Source organism: Amblyomma americanum, chromosome 3 (genome assembly GCF_052857255.1).
Source record: "Amblyomma americanum isolate KBUSLIRL-KWMA chromosome 3, ASM5285725v1, whole genome shotgun sequence".
NCBI classification, from domain to species: domain Eukaryota; kingdom Metazoa; phylum Arthropoda; class Arachnida; order Ixodida; family Ixodidae; genus Amblyomma; species Amblyomma americanum.
Window position 1 is genome coordinate 194,246,508 of NC_135499.1, and position 23,468 is coordinate 194,269,975.

Here is a 23,468-nt window from a genome sequence, read left to right on the forward strand (position 1 = left end):
CAAACGCACTCATGGGCAAGGGGTGGAGTAACTGGATAATTTTGTGACTTAGACTAGAATTCGGATTAAAAATGGAGTTTTAAAAAAATCATCTATTTGCCATCGTTTACCGCGTCCCATTCTTCGGCTGGCCGCCACGTAACAATATTTTATCGGCAACGTGCAGTTACTGGCGCTTCCCAGTAATAAGAATATTAATTGGTTTTTGGTGAAAGGAAATGGCGCAGTATGTCTCATATATCGTTGGACACCTGAACCGCGCCGTAAGGGAAGGGATAAAGTAGGGAGTGAAAGAAGAAAGGAAGAGGTGCCGTAGTGGAGGGCTCCGGAATAATTTCGACCACCTGGGGATCTTAAACCTGCACCGACATCGCACAGCACATCGCACAGCGCACGGGCGCCTTAGCTTTTTTATGAAGGCAAAACGCTGCCCAGGAAAAACCTGTTTCCGGTCACACCTGGGCGTTCCTCCTCCTCTTCAGCCTCCGCGCGTGATTTGCTTGCTCGACCCTAGGAGTAGCGGCGATCTCTGCCCGACTACGGGACCATATGCCCTACAGAAAATGGATTCATATAAACAACCGCGTTTATATGAATCCATTTTCTGTCGGGCATAAGGTCCCTTAGTCGAGCAAAGATATGTTTCTTGAGATATACGAATTTCTCCTTGGTTCATGATGGTTTCTGCTGTTCCCGGCTCGACCTGCACAGTGCCTTTCTCGGTACAGTCCACGCCTCCAGGCAGCAGAAAAATTGGGCTTCTCCACTTCCTTCTTTCAAAAACTTCTACGAGAACATACACATTTCACGCGGGTTTCATTCCGATTCACCGAAGCAACAGCACGTCCGAATGAATCAACCGAAAGGACGAGTTTGATCTCGTGAGGGTTGGCCGAGTTACAAAGCGGATTTTCATCAGTGTGATGCTGGCAGCATTTAGCAGCTAAATGGGGTTACTTGCGTCATTCCTCACCTCCAGCACATGCAAGCGTCGCCGAGGGTGTGGTGAATATGACACCACACAAGCTCGTATTAATTATATGAATCTCATAATAGTCACCATGGCACCCATTACCTTTAAAACCGCCAGGCTTCAAAGTAACAGTGTTGCAAAGAAGCGTCAGTCTCTTAAGGTTAACCTGGCTTTTGTAATTCTAATGCCATTGCTTTTGCAAGGCGGGACAGTTTCCAGTAGTGCAAACATCTCGTAGCAAAAACGACTCGCATTATTTCTGAGCTAACCAAGATGAGTTTTTTGTTAGTCGCGATACTAGACAATAAATTCCTAGGGGTGAAATGTGCACTACAGACTTTCACAGGCACCAACAAGAATATACACCAAACCGAAGCTTCACCACCCACTTTAATAATAATGCGGCTCTAATATTAATGGGGGCTAATAATAGAATTTTCGGTTCTAGACGGCTCAGTCAGTACACTGAGGCACCAACGCAATCACCTCCATGTCTTAAGAAGGATGAGCGTATGCCGCTTACCAAGCGAAAAACACACTATGCATGCTGCTGTTTGGTTGCCTGCAGTACCCACTTCTTGGCACTTCCCGCTCTCACCGCTAGGAGGCGATATAGTCTACGGACATTGTGAATAGACAAAATAACCCTGCCACTCCGCACCTCTTAACCGATAATGCCAATCAGCTTTCCCTGATTAATGCGCTAAGCCGGCAAGTAAGCTGAATATCTTGAGGTTTACGAGGTTACGGTTTACTAGTATCCTATGACAAACTAGCGAAGCTGCTGAAGCCTGTCCGAACGCACGCAGCAGATGGTACGAACTCACAGCGCGAAGACGCAACGTGTGGCAGCAGCTCCATGCTTGGCATGTCATACTAGCTGTACGGCGGAGCGCGCACACTAGGCTTTTACCGTCGCATTTTAGCATGGCCGAGTTGCAGCAGCAGCAGCAGGAGCAGAAATGCTAGACCAAATAACTAATTGAGCCCTCAACTAAACAAGAGCTTAGCTTACCTAATATTTTTTAGATTCCACAGTACTAATAACATTTAAAATATTTGATAAAACGATCAGAATGACAGCAAAGTGGTCACATAAGAATTTTAATTTTTTACAAATCTGATTCTATTGCACAACCAAATTGCAGCTCCAACTAAAAATAAAACAGGGGAAAAAGAAGGATGCAGCAGTTCAGAGTGCTATCAGAGAGACATGTGTCTGCCCTCTATACTGATCGTAACAGCTCTCTGCATCTTGGACTTCTTTTTCCGCTCCTGCAATTGTCGCATGTGCTTGTCAAGCCTTGTTACTGTCTTCTTGGTGTTCTGCAATCAATAAAACCAACAAAGAAAATTTAAGGCCACTGATGGAGAAACACCCAAAAGGCACTCAAATAATAGCTGTCAAAAATCAATTCAAACAGTGCGCTTTTCATCAGCTCACTTTTATTACTTTCAGAAAGCTCACTTTTGCACAAGGCGTATGGTAAAAACATTGCAGGTAATGAAGTCCTTCTGAAATCCTGACAGCAAATCACTGTAGAAGACACTGTAGGGCTTGAGTCCAGAAAAGAATTTAGGAAATCTAATGTAATTATTACTCACCCCACCATAAAGTACCAATAAAAAGATTCAGAAAGAGAAACATTCTGGCATTGATGCACAGAAATTGTGGGCTGGCAAAAGAAAAGTATCTCTAATTAAAAATAGGTTAGGCAGATAAATGCTATATTATTTATGAAAAATCAAAGCACCATCTTTTGCATTCAAACAATGAAAAAGCATAAACAGGACTTGTAAGGCCGCTATAGCTCATTCTGGGCTGTTGTGGAGCGCTCGCCGAAGAAAAAGAAAACTTCCTCGAACGCGCCCGTAGGCGCACAACAAATCCCAATCCCATTGATCCCAGCGCAGGGCCTCGGACCTCTTCTTCACACGACCTTGGCAAATCGGAGCATGTGTGGACAGATGTTTGAGAGAATTCTAGCCCTCCTCCAGAGAATGCCCCCTTGCTCCCTTTGCAACCCCACCCGCTTCTAAAAGATTCCCAGTAGGTTACTTAAAGGTGCACTAAAGAGGAATCTGAACTCGTCTTTTTACTGCGGGAACTCTATCTACACGTTCCGGGCATTTTTAAAAACTTCTAATTATTATCCTATGTGGCCGATTGCCGTAATTAAATCAGATTTAACATCCCGGCTCCCACCGTTTTTTTAAACTGAACGCGGTAGGTGGGAGGAGTCAACCAACGCGTCAGCCAGTCACGTGGTGGCTTGCCGCTCCGCCATCGGCAGAGTGACACCGAAATCAAAGAGTCCATGTGTATTTTTATTTCCGTGGGCCTAATTTGCAACTATATTGTCTGTGCCTTCAACTGTTTATTCACAGAAACCTAAAAAAACAACATTAATGGGAAAGTGAAGCCGCCACTAGACTGGCTGAAAGGCACTCCACGCGTTGGTTGACTCCGCCTACCTACCGCGCTGAGTTCAAAAAAAGACAAGAGCCATGACATTTAATCAGACTTAATTAGGGAAATCAGCCGCACAGGGCAATGATTCTAAGTTTCTAAGAATGCCTGGAACATGTAGATAGAGTTCCCACGGTAAAAAGACGAGTTCAGATTCCTCTTGAGTGCACCTTTAAGTCGGTGTTGCATGCTATTATACAGTTCTTGGTCAGGCTTCATCGAAGGATGTAGACAGGTCCCGGCTTTCGGGAAGTCATGAATAACGAGCGTTAAGCTTGAGTGCAACTTTGAGTGTGAAGCTCTTGTTCTTCGGTGCATATTAGTTTTTGTACATTTCTTGACGTTTTATAAGAGTACAGTTCGTCCATGTGTCATCGCCCATCCATCGTCCAGCTGTCCGCTATGAGTCCAACGCCAAATAAACAAGCGCCTTGAAGGGGCGAGGTGGAGAAGAAGAATCTGAGAGACTTTTACTTGACTCATTAGTGACTTATGCTACATAGAAGTGAAACGTCCTCTGTTTCAATTATTACAATGAACAAGTACAGTGCAACATACCTTGACGAATTCAGTGTCACAATTCCACTTTGGCCGGACCACATAGTCCTTGGTAGATGGCATTGGCACCCGTGCTCTTGCCACCCAGCCTTTTTCCCCTGGCCTCAGTGACCTATGCCAGAAAACGAATGTGAGTACTACCACAGCATGCTGAATGAACTGCAAATAATTCACATCTCCATTTAAAGTGTGGCATCTTCAAAGCCAGGACAACCTTTCCAGTGAACGGCAACTTTTCAGCATATACTTCTTACATGCATAGTATTGGGAAGAACTATAAACACTAAAGCTAGTTACTCACTTGTCCTCTCCAGTAAGGGCCTTGTCAATGTCTTTTTTACTTGGTGGTTCCTCAGTAGACTCCATCCTAATTGTGGGGGAATACAAAGGGCAGAGTTAAGAGGACACTGCTTCAAGGCACTGCAATCGGTCCATGCAATAAACGCAGGAAAAGAAAGTGAAGAGCACATATTTGTACTGTTTTCCTGACCGTGCAAACTCGATCGTCGGATAATTTGCCCGGATAGTACTGTCGTTTAGCCATGGTCAAATTTATGAAAGTCAGCGCACTATACAATCGCTGGCGAATATTGGAAAATTTTTGAATATTCAGGACTCTTGAATATCATTTTTTCGTTCGATTCGTATTCGGAATTTCGAATATTTGCACACCCCTAGACGTAAAAGCAATAAGCAAAGAAGCATTTTTGCTCTTCAATGATCATTACTGACAGCATTTTCTTCAGGCATTTTCAGTTGACACACTTTTTAACAGTACTGACATTTGATGCAATCTGTCAGTGCAGCCTGGAAATGTGGGGACGGCCCACACAAGCGTATTGCTATTTTCCACCTCACTTTTATTCTAGATTCTGCAATGCTCACGCATAAAACTGGCTGGGGAGCATTGTTACGCCTTGGCCTGCAGCACTAGGCAGAGTGATAAGGCTTGCTTGCTGCCTAGCCTCAACACTTCACTCTAGGCTTTGGAGCCTGCCAAATGAGATGAAATGAACAAAACTGACTGCAGGTGGGGCCCCTTTGACATGTAACTATCTCTCTCCCCCTCAGAGCTCTAAATAAAGCTGCACAGGTGTGTCGGGACGCACGTAGTCCTTTCCAGCCTAGCTAGCAAAAATGTGTGGGTGCATAAAAAAAAATTAATTTGAACACCAAGGTAAAAATGTGCATCTTCTGGCCCAGCCAACACGTTCGCGAGGGTTTGAGGAGTAACCTGTAATGCCAGTTCAAGAAAACACCCAAACCAAAAAGACCCTTCTCATCGCTTCATCAAGAAGGCAAATACTTGGACTTTTCAGATGGCTTTCAAGAACCCCAGCATGCTTACTTGTGTTTGACCACATGAAAAAACACTGCTTTACATTTTTTCATACGAATGTCTAGGTTTCCTGTAACTTTATGCATCTGACTTCTCCTGTGGAGAGTTTCATTAATAGTGGGGTTCATTCTCCCAATAAGACATTATGTCAGATGACTTTAAAGAGCAATAATTGAACAAAGAAACCAGAACTTCCCGGTTAGTTTGCTTATTGGCCAGAAAGAGTTATAAGCTAGCCCTAAACACTAACTATATAACCCCTTCAGGCGCTGGGTCCACATATGTGGAAACTACCGAAACCTCCTCATATTTTCGTACGCAAGGCGAATTTCCAACTTTGAATACCACGCTCTTGCCATTTTTACCAGTCCTGTCAAGTTTGTGGCGCCATCTCTTGCAGCTACAGCGAAATGCGTTTGTAAAAAAAAAAGGAAATATGTGCATCACGTCATTTCTGGCGGGACGAGTAAATAGCTTTTCTTTTTGCATTATATCTTCACAAATGATCGTGAATGATACCATTTAGGGCACGGAATGTGTTGATAGGGTAATGTAGAAACGGCACACCAATTTTCATCGTCATAGACGAAGAAAAAGTGCTCCGATAAACGTTCAGAGTGGCGTGTCCACGAATGTGGACATGCCGCATTAACACCGAAAATATCAAAATGGCGTTTTCTCCCCACAACGTGCCATTTTTTTGTGGACGTATGGAACGAAATGGACTCACTGCTTTTGGGCATCGAAAACTATGCTTGTACAAAGAGAACACTGGGCAACTCCAGCGCTGAAACGGTTTTTATGAAAACAGCCGATGGAGGAGCACTCCAAAGAAGTGCGACCGACCGAGCAATGAAGACCCGCAGATGGTTGCAAAGAACCGCCACTAAGCTGAGCCACTGCTGACAAACACAGCGCGCTATGACCAGTGCTTAAAGTCAGGGAGGTCTGGGAGGGTCTTAGGCCCCCTACCAATATTCAAAAAGTGTTAAGAGACCACCTGTGCTAGATTGTAAACACATGAATACGAAGGAAGTGAACAATTTCAGTGGTGGTCAGATCATTTTTTCTCTATCGTTCTGAAAATTTCGCTGCGGTTCTTAGCAAGAATCATTACATTTTGTATGAAACTCACGATGGAGAAAAATACAAACTGGCAGCACTCCAGAGCTGGCCGCTCAGCTCCAAGGCTACAAAACAACAATCAGCACAATGATAGAGCGAGGGGACAGTTTGCTCCAGGTCTCTGACATAAATTGAGCAAACAACGACCTTTAAAAATGATTTCTCATTTTTGCAAAAACCATGTGTAAAACAGGCCGCAAGATGCTCTCTCTCTCTCTCCCTTTCCACTTGTGCTCCGATCACTCTAGACCCGTTCGATGCGGCCAGACTTGAAGCATTACTTATGATGGAAGCAACCATTGGCCCCAACTTCTGAACCCGTTAATTACGCACCGGTGCCGACGTGAAGGCTCCACATCTAAAAGCCACATTCGGTGCTCAAAATGCCGAATTTTCCTCTGCCTGTCGTCACTGAATGACTGCTTTAATGTGTTTTAAGTCATGAACTACAGAATAATTGCCTGAAGCATACATTCTCACAGCTAAACATTTATTCATGTCTAACGATCAGTTAGAAAAGGCAAGCAAATGCAGTAGTGTTTACGTTGATGTATCAGGCGCTATGTCCACAAATATGGACGCGAATAAAATATGCTTAAATCTGAATATTTTTACGTAATTTTTTGCACATCATTTCTGCTTAGTCTACTGATCGTCATTTATGCAAAAAAAAAACATTTTTCCTTTCAGCAGATTTAATTGGCGCCTGAAGGGGATAACGTATAGATTGCATACAGTCCTGGCCGTAATATTATGGAGCACATTTCAAAACTCTTGTTACGAAGCGAGAATTAGGAACTACTTTATACATATGTTAGCCCATGCCACCAGTGCACTCGTGTATAAGCTGAAGAAATCTTCATATCTTCTCTCTGGAAGGCGTGAGAAAACTTCAGGTGCTGAAGAGTGCTTCGTAACACTACGGCCGCATGTGTAGATATGCATTAACTTGTGTAATTCTGAAACAGAGGCGTAGTATCTGTAGTCTCTATGATGAAAAGAGTCGACAAATCAAATTTTAAGAGCACAAACAGCTTGCCAAAACTTACTGCATCTACAAGGAGACATGAAGGCAAGTATGAAAGGCAAGCAATGCATAAGACAATTTATTTTTAAAGTAGGCAAAAGTGAGCTTGACTGATTTGCAAAGCCTACTGTGAGTGGTAGAAGCATGATGCATGAAAAGTGGTTACAAAACATGCATCACCTGGGTCCGTATTCAGAGTTTCTGTCATAATAAAAAGCGTCATAATTTTCCGCAATGGGCACACCCGATTGGTTGAAACGCCGGAAGCGGATGTGGTGGTTTGGATGCAGCGAAAAGGGTTGAAGAAACCGGACGGTGACGTCAAACACATAGCATACGCAGCAGATGCTCGACAGCCAACATGGCCGCGCACTCTGAAGTGGAGCCTCTCGCTTCGAAGTGAACTCGTTGATGTTACTGCATTTTCGGCCCGTGGACTGGCTATAAACTGGGTACGGGACTTTCGCTTCATCTTGTCCTGCCTATAACAAATTGGATGGATGATAAATTTGACCTGTTTTTTATTTCGTTGGACGATTCGGTAGCCCCTAGGCCTAACGAGCACCGGTTTTTTTGCAGAAATTGTTCTCTTCATTCAAACTGGATGGCGCCACTATCACCAACTAATCTCGTCTGCGTATGTTGAATGATGTAACTTATAGCAGAATGACCCGCAAAATACTTGCGTTTACTGCGCGCAAACGTGAATTTCCTATTCTACAGCTCTCTATTAGCTGTTGAAGCGTCCCACATCATGATCGTGTGTAATGCCGGCCAGCGTGAAACCACTCACATGCAAGGATAGTCAGTCGCCAGCGACACGCTGCTACACCGAAGCGTTTGACATGCCAGAGGTGGTTTTTTGGTGTGCCTTACGGTTCTCGATAGCCGCGGTGGTGTGGCTCTGCATCACTGAGCTCGCGAGTTAGCTTGCAAGTTAGTTTTAAGGCCTCAATGGGCATGTGTGCGCTTTGTGCCATGGCGAACATATGAAAACTTCGTCTGCGAAGTCCCCCAACGCACATATCAAGAGAAACACAGTAAGATTTTTTTAGCCGATCCCTTTTATTTATTTGCAGTGCCTGCATAAAATGAACGAAAAAAAAACGGTTATTACCATCTGCACAACTGTCCAATTACAGCACCAATTTACATTCAGCGATGTTGCAGACGGCAATTCGTCATGGTGTCTTGGTTCAGCCCGGCACGAAGCGCGCACTGTGCAGCGAGTGAGTGCATGCTACAAATTTTCCTCTCCGTTCCCTTTTCCTCAAGATAAATGTAAAACGCTGTGCTGTGCGAACAAGCTAGCTGCCTTTTATTTATCATCGGCGATCGACGGCTGTAGAGGTTGCCTTCTGTCACTGAAAAGCCATGCGTGGTTGTGTACAATATTTTCTTCTTTAAGTGCACCTCCGGTTTTTACGGTGCAGAAAAGGGTGCCTGAACTATATTGTTTGTATTTGCTGAAGTCAATTGGGTAAATAAAGCAGCTTTCATATCACCCCTTTACAGTGGAATCCGATGCGCAACCAAACTTGCGGCTGAATGTTTCTTCTGTCGCATTGGTCGCATTCTTTTTCTCGGCAAAGAGCAAAAGCGCCGCTGGACGTTTGGCTGCGGCAACCGCAACGCAGTGACATCCTGCCGCCGCTCACAATCGCAATCGAACCGACATCCGCTTCCGGTTTTTTGAGCAATCAGGTGCGACCGCTACGGCAGATTATGACTCTTTTTATTATGACACAAACTCGGAATATGGCCCCTTGTCTGTGCACGTGTGACATATGCGTTGGGCAAAATATATGGCTGCTATGTAGTGCACCATGTGTGGCATGTGCAATAAAAAGGTGCCACTGTCGCATTTTCCCAGTTGTGACCTGTTACTGAGGCCTCGACTCTCAGAAATTTAAACTAGAACTACTGTGCAGAAGTTATGTTATAATAAATTACCCAAAGTAAATTGGTGGCTAATTCACTGTGCTTCAGGATTACTGATGCCAGCACAATGTTTACAATAAAAAAAATGCAACTAACAAATTTTATGAGTCTATGTTGTTAAAATCATACTGCAACACGAGAGGTTAGCCATGACTACAGACTTTCACTTCGACAACACCCCACGCACCCACCTGATCTTGCGCTTCTGGGGCATGCGCTCAAAGTCCTTCTGCTCACGTTCCTCCTTGGATATGGAGGAGTAGTTTGTGTTGAGATTGAAGATAGGCCGGGCCCACTCGTTTATGAGCTTGCCCGCTCTCTCCCTGTTCTCCTTGCTCTCCTTGGGGTGCTTGTACAGGTACATGACAGCACGGCCGATGCCACTTGACTTGAGGAAGCCCTGGTCCAGCGGCGGGAACTCGCCAAGCAGCCGCAGCATGTGCTCACGTATCTGAAGGTGAGGTAGGCTTTTGTCTGGCAGCGGAGCCAACCATTCCGCCATGGCATGTAAAACACCCTGGTCCAAGAAAGCACCCTTCAAGTCCAGCTTCTTCAGCTGAGGCACCACCACAGGCAGAAGCTTCAGCTTCTTGGTTGCCGCACGCTTGGCTTGGTTCAACTCCTTGTCTTCCTGCATGCCAGTACACAGCACGCATCAGTGCTTGCTTCTTTAGCAAGCCACCTCAGCAGCCTACTGCCACAACCACGAGACTCCTAAGGGGCTGTATCTACATTCCTTGGTGAGCACTAGGCTCAAACAAACATGACTCGCAATAATTCTTAACTCACTGTGGCCAGCCAAGCCTGTACACTTGTAGCTGTTCAAAACACAATATGGCCAGGCCACTGCATTCAATTAGACTGTACCTCACCACCAACAAAGTCAAGTAGTCAAATGACAGTCATGAATTCAAACCAAAGAACATTCCAGAAGGTTCTGACAGAGAGCTTCGGCTTGCATTACACGAAATGCAATGAATAATGCCAGGATAGCTGCCAAGTTTAGGTTTTCCCCTTCTGCCAAAGTGTAATGTTTACAAAGCAATCAACCTATTTTGTTTTTTTAACTGTGTCCAATTTATATCTGCCTCACCATGGGCAAATCAGATTTTGAACCAATTTAGACACTTAATTTTCTCTTTCATGTAACCTCATGCTATGACTGAGTCGGAGTTCGCTGCAGCACTAGTACACCAATAGAGATATAGCTCTCAAGCCCTTTATGTCAAAATAATTTCACTAAAGAATCCAGCCTGTCCTAGAGTGCCTTAGGCACACTAAGGCTAGAGGAAAAGCTGCAAGTGCATGACCTGTCGCCTCACGCCAGTGACTCCGCTATAGAGGCACAATGAGTCAGGAGAACAGGTAGCACACTGACCTCTGCTGCAGCCTTCATTTCCTTGATTATTTCAACTATGATGTCATCAGTGTCGCTAATGATGTCAACATCTTTCCGTTTCCTCCGCCGAGAATTTTCTTCCTTCTTCTTGGCCATCATCATATCAAAGTCAGACATGAAGTCAGAACCTCTGCAATAATAAAAACAAAGAAACGAAAATGCAGTGGTAATAAGATTATGAGCACAAAGAAACCAATGGTCCACAAGTGAGAATTCGTGATACGTGGGAAGCATAAATATGCAGTTAATCATACCTATCACTAGGAACCAGAAATAATGAATACAGCTGAGCCACAAGCTAAAATAGAATAGCAACCCAGTCGGAGGAAGAATGGAGATAGCAGCTCACTTTGAGAAACAGCACATGCTCAAAACGCTAATATAGTTCCTCCCAGAGCAAATCTCATTTGTACAGCCTTAAGGAGGGCACAAGTACAAGTACAAGTTTCCAAGCCCTGTGCGTAACAAGATAAAAAAATTTCATTTTATATGCAGCTCATTTCTGTCACTCAAAGTGAAAGGCTTGAAATTATGTAACCTTAGTAAACAGATAATTATATTCGGATACAACTCAATAACAAAGTGACAGATGCCCTTCAAAGGAAACCCTCCAACCAATGGCATCCCCCCATCCTTATTCCCCCTCCCCTTTTTTCCTGAATAAACGTTTTCATCACTACCATCACTGTATCATGGAAAAATGAACCTCTTCTGGCTACATAAATGCAAAGGCATAACTCTTAAATTTTTTGTTCATTGAGATCTAATAATGGCTCAATGCACGTTTACTTCCAACAGCAAACCACTTAATATAATTAAGACAAAACAAGCCATAATAATATTTCATCCTTAACTCAATTATGCAGTAATTACTCATTTGCACCCACAAAAATTAGATTAAAATGAGCAATTAATGCCTAAATGAAATCTAGTTTACCTTGGGGGCTTCCCCTAAAATACACTAAACTACCCTTAACTCGGAGCAATACTGTCAACTCTCAACATTTAAAACTCGAGGGGGGGCCAAAAATTTGTGCAAATTACGTGGGGTTCGAATTAATGTGAGCCTGCTTAATATGCTTGATGTCAAACCAAACCGTCAGTTTGAATATGCCAGATGAGCAAATTAAGCGAGCTCGAATGAATGAGAATCCACTGTATTTCGACTTTTGTGTTTAAGTTTAAATTGTCTGCCATGCTTTCAACTATCAAAATAGCCGTCACATTGGAGTGTTCCTTCTGACTTAATATTACAAGGTACACCTTGCTTTTCTTTCCCTTTGCACAATCAAAGCTCTGTGCACTCGTGAATTCGATTGACCGAATTTCAGTGCCTGCTTCAATTACAACAAAGATGGGCACAACATAAGTGAAACTTGGGAATAGTTCCGTGAAAACCTTTTAAGAACATTTCCCTTAAGAATGTGTCAATAAAGACTTTTCAGCAAGTTACTGGCCTTCAAATGCCGGGCAACAGAAACCTAGTTGTACTATTGCTTCGCCAAACACGGCACTAAACTGGAATGTTAAGGCACACACCGAGAGCGGCGGCTGTCTGGCTCGAGCTCATCGTCAGAGCTGGACACATCTGGCACAGCCTCGCTAGCTGGGACTGGAGCTGGCTGCTCACTGTCGTCAACATCGAGGTCTGCTGGCTGGGCTGATGCCTGCATGTCCATGTCCTCATCTTCATCTGAGCCCGCCTCCGACTTCTCTGCCTTTTCGTCATTTTCACCCTCTTCTTCGCTGTCGGACAGCACTGCCCTCCAAGAAAAAGAGAAGTAACATTCAAAGTGCTGCAAACAGCCTTTTTTAACCCTGAGGTTATACAACCCTTCCACAGAGGCACTTAGGGTCCTTGTAGAGGACAATTCTCATAGAACCTCGAAGAAAAACCAATCTGCACTTCTGTTACTCTGCATGATGCGATTCAATTCTCACTGAAAAGTAAGCCTGCAATGAGCCAGGTGGGGCTATGTGAGCCAAAAACCATATGCTGTTCACACGTCCACTTTTCACAACATAAAAGTCAGCATATGAGGCATTTTTCAGAGTCACCTTATTTTAAACTATGCACAAAAGTGGATTTGAATGCACACTCAAGATCTTGGCCAAACCAAAAAGTACAATGCAGACACACTGCTTTAGGAGTAAAACCGTTAAAATGACGAAAGCCCTACGAGCCTAAAAGAGAAAAAGAAATAATAACGCAGGGAAGACAAGGACACAAAAGAGTGACACATTACCGCAAAAAGAGAGTATGTGCGGGTCGCTGTCTTCTTTACACAGTTCATTCCTTACAAAATTGAACTACCAATTAGCCCAGGCAGTCACAGATACAACCCACTGGTTTCATTGCTCTATGTTTTGTTTTCACCTAAAATTTAGCCATTTCTCAAGCTCGAGAATGGTGGTGACAGTGTACAACTCCATTCAAGAATATGACTGCAAATCAAAAAGGCCATTAAATATGTTTTAATGTGTCATATTTATTGCTCACTAGTTTGCTTAAAACTGTAAAGAGCTACTGGTGCCCTCATAGCTTTTCTGAATAACGCGTGCAGTGTGCAATCTCAGTACTACTGGTACCACATAATATCAAATTACGAAATTCCCTAGCATTAGTTTTAAGAGAGACAAAGTGGCTAGAGCAGAGAAGCTAGGCATGAGAAGGTATCTGCGATCAGGCAAGCTTTTGCACCTGCACTGGACAGCGGCCAAGTACCATAGAGACAGGAGTAACAGACACTCTGCCATGAATTTCATTTGATCACGTCACATCACAGCCTTTCTGCAAACCATGCACAGGCTGACTTTATCAATATAAATGCTGCTTTCCTTGCAACCGTGACCGTGATCTGCCTCAAGTACTGTAAAGCCTGCTGTCAACAAGTTACTTGTGAAATGCATAATTTGTCTGCCTAATCTGTTCCTAGTCAATTAGTGACTGCTTTGCAACAATAACAAATATACATCCAAATTAAGCCACAGCACACAGTTCGCACAATTTCACTGAAGACATACCTTTCCTTGCTTTCTTTCCTTTGTCCTTCTTTTTCTTTGTGGTTTCCAGATCTTCTTTTCCGAACCCCTGGATCAAGGTTTGTGAAAGGAAAAGTCAAACATATATGAACTCGACATTCTTGAAGGACAGGAAGACAGGATGAGGGCAAAGTGGGTCAAGGAAGAAAGGCAAGTTAATGACATCGCAGTCGAAATCAAGACGAAGAAAGAGCTTGGGCAGGGCATGTACTGCGTAGGCAAGATAACCGATGGTCGTTAAGGGTAATTAATGGACTGGATTCCAAGAGAAGGCAACCATAGCAGAGGTGGCAGGAAGTCAGGAAGGCAGATAAGTTAACAGCATTTAAACAGTGGCGTTGAAACAGATATACAGTCGCAATATCGATAGTTGGGCAAGTTGGTGCTGTTGCATCTTGAAAAAACAGTGAGAAAGGTCTGTACAAGAGCTTGTTCTCCTCTTGCTGTGTTTTCGTCTTTTGTGCTGTTTTTACAATAATACTGTCACACTCATGTCCCGAGATGATGCAATTAACAACTATGTTAGCACTTGCAAACAGAGCAGAAGCAGTCGCACATGAAGAAGCTGCAATGGCTCAGACAACGAAAGGCAAGTTAAGGCACTGTGCCACATTCACAGCTTAAAAAAACAAATAGGATCTTGCCATATGAAAATACCGACTTTACCAAAAATATAAATCAGCTACAAATGTACATTCAATAAGATAGGAGGATATCTAAGACCACAAAAAAAATATCAGGATCAAAGGATGGTTGGTACCCAGTGGAAATGGCAAATCAAAAGTAGACAACCAGACTCACCTCAAATTCAGACTCGTCATCACTGTCCCCAAAGATGTTTGCAATCAGCTCGCCCACATTTGACCTGGAAATTATCCCCCAAGAAACCTCATTATATGCTGTACAAAAAGTACAGCACAAAAAAATCTCTTTTCTACTGCCATTATGCAATGTAAGTAGTTTTGCTTGCTGATTTCCAAATAGTGTGGCTCAATGGCTATGGTGTCTGGCTACTGATGAGCAATCACGCTTACGAGTACGTATAACATTCAGCATGACTGAAGCAATAGGAAGTGTCAGCCATTATATTTTCAAGCGATAATAACCTCCATACTAATGAGCATCGATAATAAGCGTTCGCATGTGCCTCGAAAACGATTGTATGGTGACCTTTACCCGGCTTGCTCGCGCTGGCAGTTGCATTCTCGGACGAGCAGTTGCGAAAGCAAACTTCCAGTAACCGCCAGCACACGCCAGAATCCGAAACCACTGAACCGTTTGCTCTTTGGTTTGCTGCTAGTCAGCCAGGCCACATGCGGCCACATGCAGACACCAGCTTATTGCCTTTTATCTCCAGTTGCCACCAACTGCTGGATTTGCGATTATATTGTTGCGCGTTTACTGCTTTGAGCTGCGCACACGCCATCATGCCATCCTGCAGGGAACTACATAATGCGGGGCGAGGTGGGAGGAGGTATGAATCACATTTTTTAAATAAACTTTTTCTGCCCAGCAAAGGGTGCGAGCTGGTGGGTAGACGTACAGGCAGCAATACATGGTAATATTACATTTTACGACGACCACTGTAGAGTTTTTTAGGACATGTTCGCAAAATTTTCGTGTAATTTGTGCGCCGCCTTTTTGAAGCCTTAATTTGAAGAAAAAACTGCTTAAATTACACAACTAAATACGGTAAGATCGATAAACAGATGCACACAAAAAGGCCGAGAAGGACACTGGACAAGCACTTGTCTTCCTCGGCCTTCTTGTGTGTCTTTTTTGTGCAATTAGTATTTCTTCCTATGTCTTTCTTGACCTTTCAGTATGAGTCTTTTTTATGCTATTATTTGTTTCAAAGGCTGTTTATCTTTCCGCACTACAAGTTTTTTTAAGCTCTTTCTCTTGGCTGTGCACTAGAAAAGTTTCTTGTATACATATGCACATAAGTCTGTTGCACTCACTCATTGTCGCTGTCATCGTCCTCCTTATCAGAGTCTTCCTTGTCGTCCTCCTCATCCTCCTTGTCAGATCCGGCCTCTTTCGCATCCTCTCTGTCTGAGTCTTTCTCATCGTCAGAGTTCCTCCTGCAAGTGAAAGGCAAGTTAGTATCAGCACATGTGCCCAACAACTAAATCTGTCTGCAGTCAGTATTCTGAAACATACCTGAGACGAATCAAGCAGTGTTACCAGTATGAAACAAAAACAAACAAGATTAGGCCAACGGTGGGCAAGAAAAAAATAAGTGGCACGTTACACACACAACTCAGTTTATCCAGCTGGTGCAGACAATTCTAAGACTTGCACATTCATACACCTTCTCTCACGGTGCACTTCCGCGTGGCTAGAACAAAAATCGAAGGGTAAACTCTTCCATAAGGGTATGATGCAATAGTGTTTGAGAGTTTTATGCCCACATACACGAAACTGGTCATTTTAAACTTTACATTCATAGACCCCAGGGAGTCCTCATACCACTCCTGGCGCAGTGGTGCAGCGGTTAAGCGATGCGCCACTGCCCTGCGTTGGCAGGTGCTTATGCGACCTAGGCTGCTCTTACCCAGCTACCTCTCGTGAACAATTAATAATTTAACTGCCCCCTGCTATAGCGCACAGTTTGCTCATAATCCGGTGGGTAGGTTTTGATTGCACCAAATAGTCACATGACCTAGGTGGCCTGCCTAGGTTGCTTCTCCGGGGATTTACCACTCACAACAACGCCGCTGCCGACGAAACTTAATTTTCTGCAGAACGAGAGCCTTCATGCTATCGCACTAAAATGAACAGCTAGCTGGCAATAGAGTGCACAATGACCAGGTATCACCAAGCAGCAGAAAAAACAAGTTTGTAAAGCAACATTGGGTCTAGCAGAGAAGGCAGCTGTTGTTTACCATCCCATAAATGTGAAAATGAAATGAATGATGCAAGTAAGAGCCACAAACTATAAATATGTTTCTGCATTACCCACAGCCCTGACAGCAACACACATGCACCGTACTATGTGTATGGATTCAGTGAACAATGGCTGGACATAAACACCTTGTGCCCCATATGACACAAGGCCTACTTGACAGCTGAGGAGGCCTGGTGATGATGACAGTCTTGACTTACATATTAAAATGCCTCATTTTTTTAATTTTCATTCTGTCCTTTACAGCTTTGCTGGGCAAGTCCCTTTTCTTTTTCTGCTTCAGTATGTTTGATCACCCAGCAGTCTTCTTCATCCCCACCATTATTTACTAACTTATAACATTCTTTAACCAGGTATAACGTAAGACAACACGAACAACAATAATAAATAATAGCAAGCAGTGATAAAAAAATAATGCAGGCATATACTGTCAATGCCAAACAACAGAGCAATTTTAATGGGTGAAAATGATAATCACAACAAAATGCAAAAGAAACACACAACAGTTAACAGTGAGTGACTGCTGAAGCGACCTGCAAGTAACTGCTCAATTTTAGCAAAGATTGTGCTTGTAAACCACTACACTATGACCAGCCTTGCCTGATAGGAGATGACGGGCCACTACTCCTCTCCTCGATTCCGGTGTTGGAAGGACTAGGGCTTGCAGGCGGGCTGTCATGGCATGACAGGGCCTCATCCTCTTCGTCTTGCTGTTGACCACCGTCAGAATGCGTGTGCTCCACTGCACTTTGCTCACCTCCAGCGCCGGAGGTAGAGCTTTGCCTGCTCTCACGGCCATCGTCGGCTTGTTCTGGCAACAGCACGAGATTGCAAGCCACACGTTGGTCAACGAAGTGTGAAATGCTGGCTGGCTGCGGGTTGGCTGGCTGTACATAGTGCCAGAAGATGTGTACCATTGTGCTCAGCCTACCCCAATATCATCGTTGTGCACTAACTGTTGCTGCACACCTAACCTTTGTAATACTATCGCCTTCAAAAATACTATGTCCTAATACAAAGCAACGAAAAACACTTTAGCAAAGACCTTACACAATATCAGCCACTTAGGATTCGTAAACATACACAAAAGCTTGAGTGCCTTGCACTGTCACTTCATAAAACTATAAAGTTACAGGACATGATTTTAAAGGAAATGAACCTTAACAATTAATTACCGATTATATTAAACAACACTGATCTAATTTGAATGGTGCAAATCACATACTTATTGAATGGCTTGATATTGCTAAATAAAATGGAACATATCACACTCCTTGCCATCTGAAGGTGGACTAAGCCAAACACAGGAAAGTTCACAGCCCTCTCAATGGCACCATCTGACAGGCAGGTACATTCCCTAAACTCCCTTTTCACTCCATATCTGTGGTGAATGCTTTGCATCTACAGTCAAAGATGGCGACCCTGCACTCTACACAACATAACTCTTAAGTGTTTGATTAAGGCTACCAATACCAACATGTAAGAACACAAAGGCAGCATGCAATGCCGAGTTACCAAATATGATATGAGACAACTCCTTCCTAAATTGGCATCTCTGGGAGAAATTCCAGAACAATGGAGCCAACACTCCCATTGTTACTCTCAGTGATGCAAATCTTGGCATGGTAAGGGCACTGCTCCCTATCACAACTGCTCACCATTCTCTTCCTCTCCTGCTGACTGGTCACCACCACCGCTGTCATTCTCTGGAACAGGGGAGCTTGGCGAACTGCGCACTTCTGCATCACTGTTCCCCTCGTTCTTTTCGCCGTCCGACCCACTGCCCACATCACCTCCAGCGTCGCCCTGCCCTTCGCTAGCAGAGTCCCTGGACACCTCACAATTGTTGTCACCTTCATCTTCTCGACCACTCTCCTGGCCACTTCTGTCGTTTTCTGATTGTGCAGGGCTTTGCAGGCTCTCACTGTTGTTATTGGAATCTGGCGATGCCACAGGAGACTGCAGTTCAAAAAAAAAAATACATTTTGAAATGGCACCTTGTGAAAAATTATCATTTGATAGCACACCTCGAGGGAAGCTGCATCAGGAAAAGCTTACTGGCAGTTAAATTTACTTTTTTTTTTTCATGCAGATCAGAAATTTCATGTATAGGTCATTATTTGGAAAGGAAGGGTAGTATTCTACCTGTGCAGCCAGCAAATCGTCATATACCATGCTAGACTATTGTGTGTATGTAGCAACAAGCACAGATGTACTCTACACATGTTCACAACATGCCAGAGAGCATGTTACAAATGCTTCGTGAAAATATGCAAATGGTCTTCTTTGCCTGAAGCATTCAGTCACCAAGCACAAATCATGGCCCTATACTGCCAAGTATGCCTGTCAAGAGTGGGTGCCAAGCTTATGCCACCATGAGCATTCTGCAGCATTTTCTTCATCCCTGAAGCTGTTGAGCACTACAGCAACAACAAAATACCCATCATCACTACAGTACCACCACTACCACAACCATGGGACAGTTTACTGTCGGAAACAAGCGTAAAAATACTGGCATTATCTTGTGGACAGAGGACATAACTCGCAGTTTTATAAAATTTATATCTTAAATTGGCAAAAGTCAGACCAGGGCCTAAGTTCGTATTCAAACTTAGCCACTCTCTTGGCAGCTGGGCTATGCTGCCTGCAGTTGATACACTACATTTCATTACGAGGATTGAGCACAATACGAAGCATTAATTTCACTAGAAGAAAATTCAGACCCCTCTTTTTTTCTCTTACAACTAGCCACCTTTCTTGCCGCCAGCAAGAAACAGTTGCTTTTAGCTGTGCTAGATATCAATAGCCTTATTTTATTTAGTCTTTTAAAAACACCCTAGTACTTTAACTCAAGCACCTAAGTCAACGTCATGCTCATTATTATTGCCACTGCCTGCCACCTTGGGTGTCATCACGTTTGTAATGTCAGGGTTTCTAGATGGTGACTACTACAGGAAGGCAACATTCCATATAAAAAATTACATTTAAATTTTTCTGCTGTATTTCTCAACCCCATAGCCAGGTATATGTTTATTTGGGCAAGGTGCTTTCAACTGCCACAAAGAAAATATGATCGATAAAAGTCAGCAGACTGTCCCTTTAATCCAGATAGAACAAGAGGTCCATATCCAAAAAGGACATTCACAAAGATGTAGTAGCACTATGTTCCAAATTTACTCGAACAGTGGCCAGTATTAAGGTGAAAGAATGGGTCACTTACTCTCAATCATGACCACCATGAACCAAAGTTCCCAGCAATCACTGGTGATGGAAACAAAAACTCCACACGGCAACAACATGGCCACATGGCCTCCAAAAACGTTTTTTTTTTTAAGTTCTTCTTGTAAGCTCTTTATCATACAACGTGGCGCCCTAAAGTTGAATCAGGCATTTCAGTTCACTGGGGGCTATGCATGCAGACACCCAAATGAAACGTTTTCACTAAGTTGTGTAGCTACCATAGATAGGTAAAGGTAAAAAATTGAGGTGAAGTTGCTTCGACAGAAGACCCGTATGTTGCTGCTACAAGGTAATTTTCTTGTCTAGAAACAATTCTAAGCAACAGGGTTTATGTATATTATAAGCAAGCATAACACACAGTTCAACACCTGCCTGTAAACCTGTTGGACGTCTGCGTCCATTTGCATTTTCCTGTGTCAAATCCCGACTGCACGCGAAATTGACAGGTAACCAGTGGCCCCGAACCTCCCACGATTCTCAAGACTTCATAAGCTGCAACTGTAATACAAATGAATGACAAGCAGCGCTTACGCTCTAAATCTCTCTTTCTAATCAAACGCCATACCGTGACAGCTGCTAGGCAAATGACGCAGGTGCAACAACAACAAAATGAGGCAACCGCTGCACTAGTTTTCCACTGCGGTCCTAGTTTTGAAATTTAACAAACCTAGACTCTTTAACCGATAATGGAGGCACAATGGCAAATCTGAATGACGCAGGTTTCGTTACTAAGCGACACAGCACTAACCTCATCACAGACATTTAACGACTCACCGGACTGGCGATGTTTCCGACGCCCTCGTCTTCACTGCCAGGTTCCATGTCCGATCCAGACCCCGCCGAGTTCGCTGCAATCGAAGACACCGCATTACTCGGAGACTGATGCACATCGATCGTGCACCAAAGTGTTTTGTCGCGACACCTGGAACATCGGGCTCGCCAACTTTCCAGTTCCACCGCTCAACAAACCAGGTGGCAAGCTCTGACGCTATTGGGGTGGAACATTAACGACCTTGAACAACTTTACGTAAATGCGATTCCAGTATGCCAAAGGTTCTAGTCACTCCCAAATGAAAGAAAAACAGAGCTACTGATTTCTTTCACGAAAAGTGAAACAGACAGCTTGCAGCATGAACGAGTGACGCTAATATGAAACGCTAAAAGGGGGTACCGCGGTTCTTCCGCTGTGCGCACTGAGAGACGCGATTTATTGGCAGCATGCTTTACAGCAGGCGCGTGCGGAAAAACTACAGCTCAAGCAAAATTCCACACTTACACATTGTTCACAACCCGGCGAGATCTGTTAATTCACACAAAACATAAAAGTCGAAGCACTACTAAAAACAAGAGGAAGCTGCCTTGGCCTGCCTCGAAACGATGTCGGTGATGTCGATGAAGCAGCACCAGACTGGCAGAACCGCCAGACGTTGCGCAGCACAGTCGGCACGGTCGTGTGATGTGACATGCGAAAGGCTTCCGAATCTTTCACACAGGGTTGAAAAAAGCAGTAATTAGGTTTTTTTTTCAAACGGTATTGTAATTTGATTTCCAAACATGCCCCATGAGCCGGCCGGCACTTATCAGGCTAAGTCGAGCCAAGTTGAAAGCATGGCTGCTGTGTCAACGCGGGTTTGTTAAATTCGTTAGATCGTCGCAGACATAGGCGGAACAAACCTACCTAAAGGCGGTATTTTTTTTTTGTCTTAGCTTCAGTGTAATATCTGCTGTACTTTCGGCCCTCCTGTACAGTTGATCCCACTGCTCTCGCCGATGCCTGGACAAACCGGAGTGTTCGAGCTTTGCCTTGATCAGCTTTGGCTGGACAGAGCCGGGAAGCTCCGCGCATTTCTAACCACATGTGTTGGAATTCTGCTTGCAGCTGTGGCCGGTCAACGTTGCATAATGTGCGTGATTGTTTAAGCTACACCGCACAAGTCGACGTGGTAGGTCCGAGTCGACAAATCACTCCGACGGTGTTCTGTGACAAACTCCGAACGGGCCTGTAAGAGCAGTGCGCTCGCCGAGGCGTTAAAATGCTGCTCACGTGAGCCATGATTCGGAATACCGCTTCCAGACACCAGCACAAAAACTAAAGGGGGAGCCACTTACTGAACGCACTTTATTTTATGACGATGCTTATATACACGCACTAGTAGTATGCCTTATACATCAAGTGTCCCTGAAGAGCAGATCGAGAAGGTCCTTGTAGGGCAGGCGGTCGTCTTCGCAGCGGCCTGCGCGTCCCAGCTCTCCCAAGACCTGGTCGACCTCTTCGGTGCTCAGTTTCTCTCCGATGGCCGTGAAGAGCCATCGCACATCGCGGACACTCACCATGCCGGTGCCTGCGTTTTTTGAAACGTTAAGACAATGCGGTGCCGATGCGTGACGGTTAGACACAACGACAAGGTACATTACGATATCTCTTATCATGTGCAGATTGTCATAGCCACGAGGGGAGCCGGAGTAATCTTAACGCTTTTAGGCATGGACTGAGTGCGCTAGCTGCGACCGGTGACAGTAATTTGCATCCACAAACGTGTAATCAATCGAAAGAAGCAATGTCTCACGAAACTTTGAGATTAAGTGTCAGTTAGCGCTTCCAACAACCAATCGGTGACAGCTCACAATGTCACGCTTGAGCAGAGTATTAAGGCATTTTTTTTTTACATGAACATCCGGAGTGGAGGTAAGCGTAGTGGCTGAGCTAGCACTACAGCATGCGCTATTAAATTTGCATTTTCTGCACTGTACATATCAGCTGCAATGCACCACAAGTCCATGACGGCCTCATTCCCCGCAAAAGAAAAAAAAAAGCACATTCTAAGAAAGTGTCTCGAATCATGGATACTATACCGCCAGGGTCAAGTATCTCCAGCGCCCTGCGCGTCTGCATTTCCTGAACGCTGGCGCGATCCGGCTCTCGCAGGTGGCCAAACTCGAGCTTGGCCAGCACCGACAAGAAGCCCATGTAGTCGACGGCTGTGCGTCCACTGCAGGCCTCGAGTTCCTCGCGCACCTCGTTCATCTCGGCCTCGCTGACAGCCAGGCCCAGAGCGCGCACTGCCATCTTCAGCTCCTCAAAGCTCAGCTCTAGGTCGCAGTCGCGGTCCAGAAGGGCGAACACTTCGCGCAGCTCGGCATCGTCTCCGTAGCTCGAGTCCACGTTCGACTCGTCCTCTTCCGTCATGGCTTGAACGCGTGCACAGCAAACAAGTATCAGCGGGCTCGATCGAGGTCGCGCGCTTATGTGCACTAGATATGGCCACGGGAAGCTTCTGACTGGACGCCGCGGGACACGCCCTCTTTATTAGGACCTTATCAGTCTATCTGCCGCACGACAGCATACGCATAAAATGAATGCCCGGAAGTCTCGCGCATTGGAACGCATTTATTGCATTGTGATTGCTCATGGGTGATAAGCTATAAAATCGCTCTCAGCATAGCCT

General features: G+C 44.5%; 3 protein-coding genes across 4 annotated transcripts in view; 1 reads left to right on the forward strand and 2 right to left on the reverse strand.

Annotated features, from left to right (window-relative positions):
• LOC144125770 (dnaJ homolog subfamily B member 6-like) overlaps positions 1–23,468 on the forward strand; it is a 262,555-nt gene that overhangs the window by 180,357 nt on the left and 58,730 nt on the right. The window lies entirely within an intron of this gene.
• On the reverse strand, positions 2,061–21,441 carry LOC144125769 (uncharacterized). Its single transcript, XM_077659450.1, has 13 exons — positions 21,299–21,441; positions 20,797–20,870; positions 18,441–18,741; positions 17,383–17,593; positions 15,836–15,958; positions 14,676–14,739; positions 13,857–13,923; positions 12,372–12,591; positions 10,812–10,962; positions 9,625–10,064; positions 4,303–4,368; positions 4,002–4,113; positions 2,061–2,299 (listed from the first exon to the last, which is right to left on the reverse strand). The coding sequence occupies exons 1-13, from the start codon at positions 21,300–21,302 to the stop codon at positions 2,177–2,179; spliced, it is 1,956 nt and encodes a 651-aa protein (XP_077515576.1). The 5' UTR covers positions 21,303–21,441; the 3' UTR covers positions 2,061–2,176.
• LOC144124328 (uncharacterized) lies at positions 22,192–23,279 on the reverse strand. Its single transcript, XM_077656962.1, has 2 exons — positions 22,876–23,279; positions 22,192–22,364 (listed from the first exon to the last, which is right to left on the reverse strand). The coding sequence occupies exons 1-2, from the start codon at positions 23,207–23,209 to the stop codon at positions 22,192–22,194; spliced, it is 507 nt and encodes a 168-aa protein (XP_077513088.1). The 5' UTR covers positions 23,210–23,279.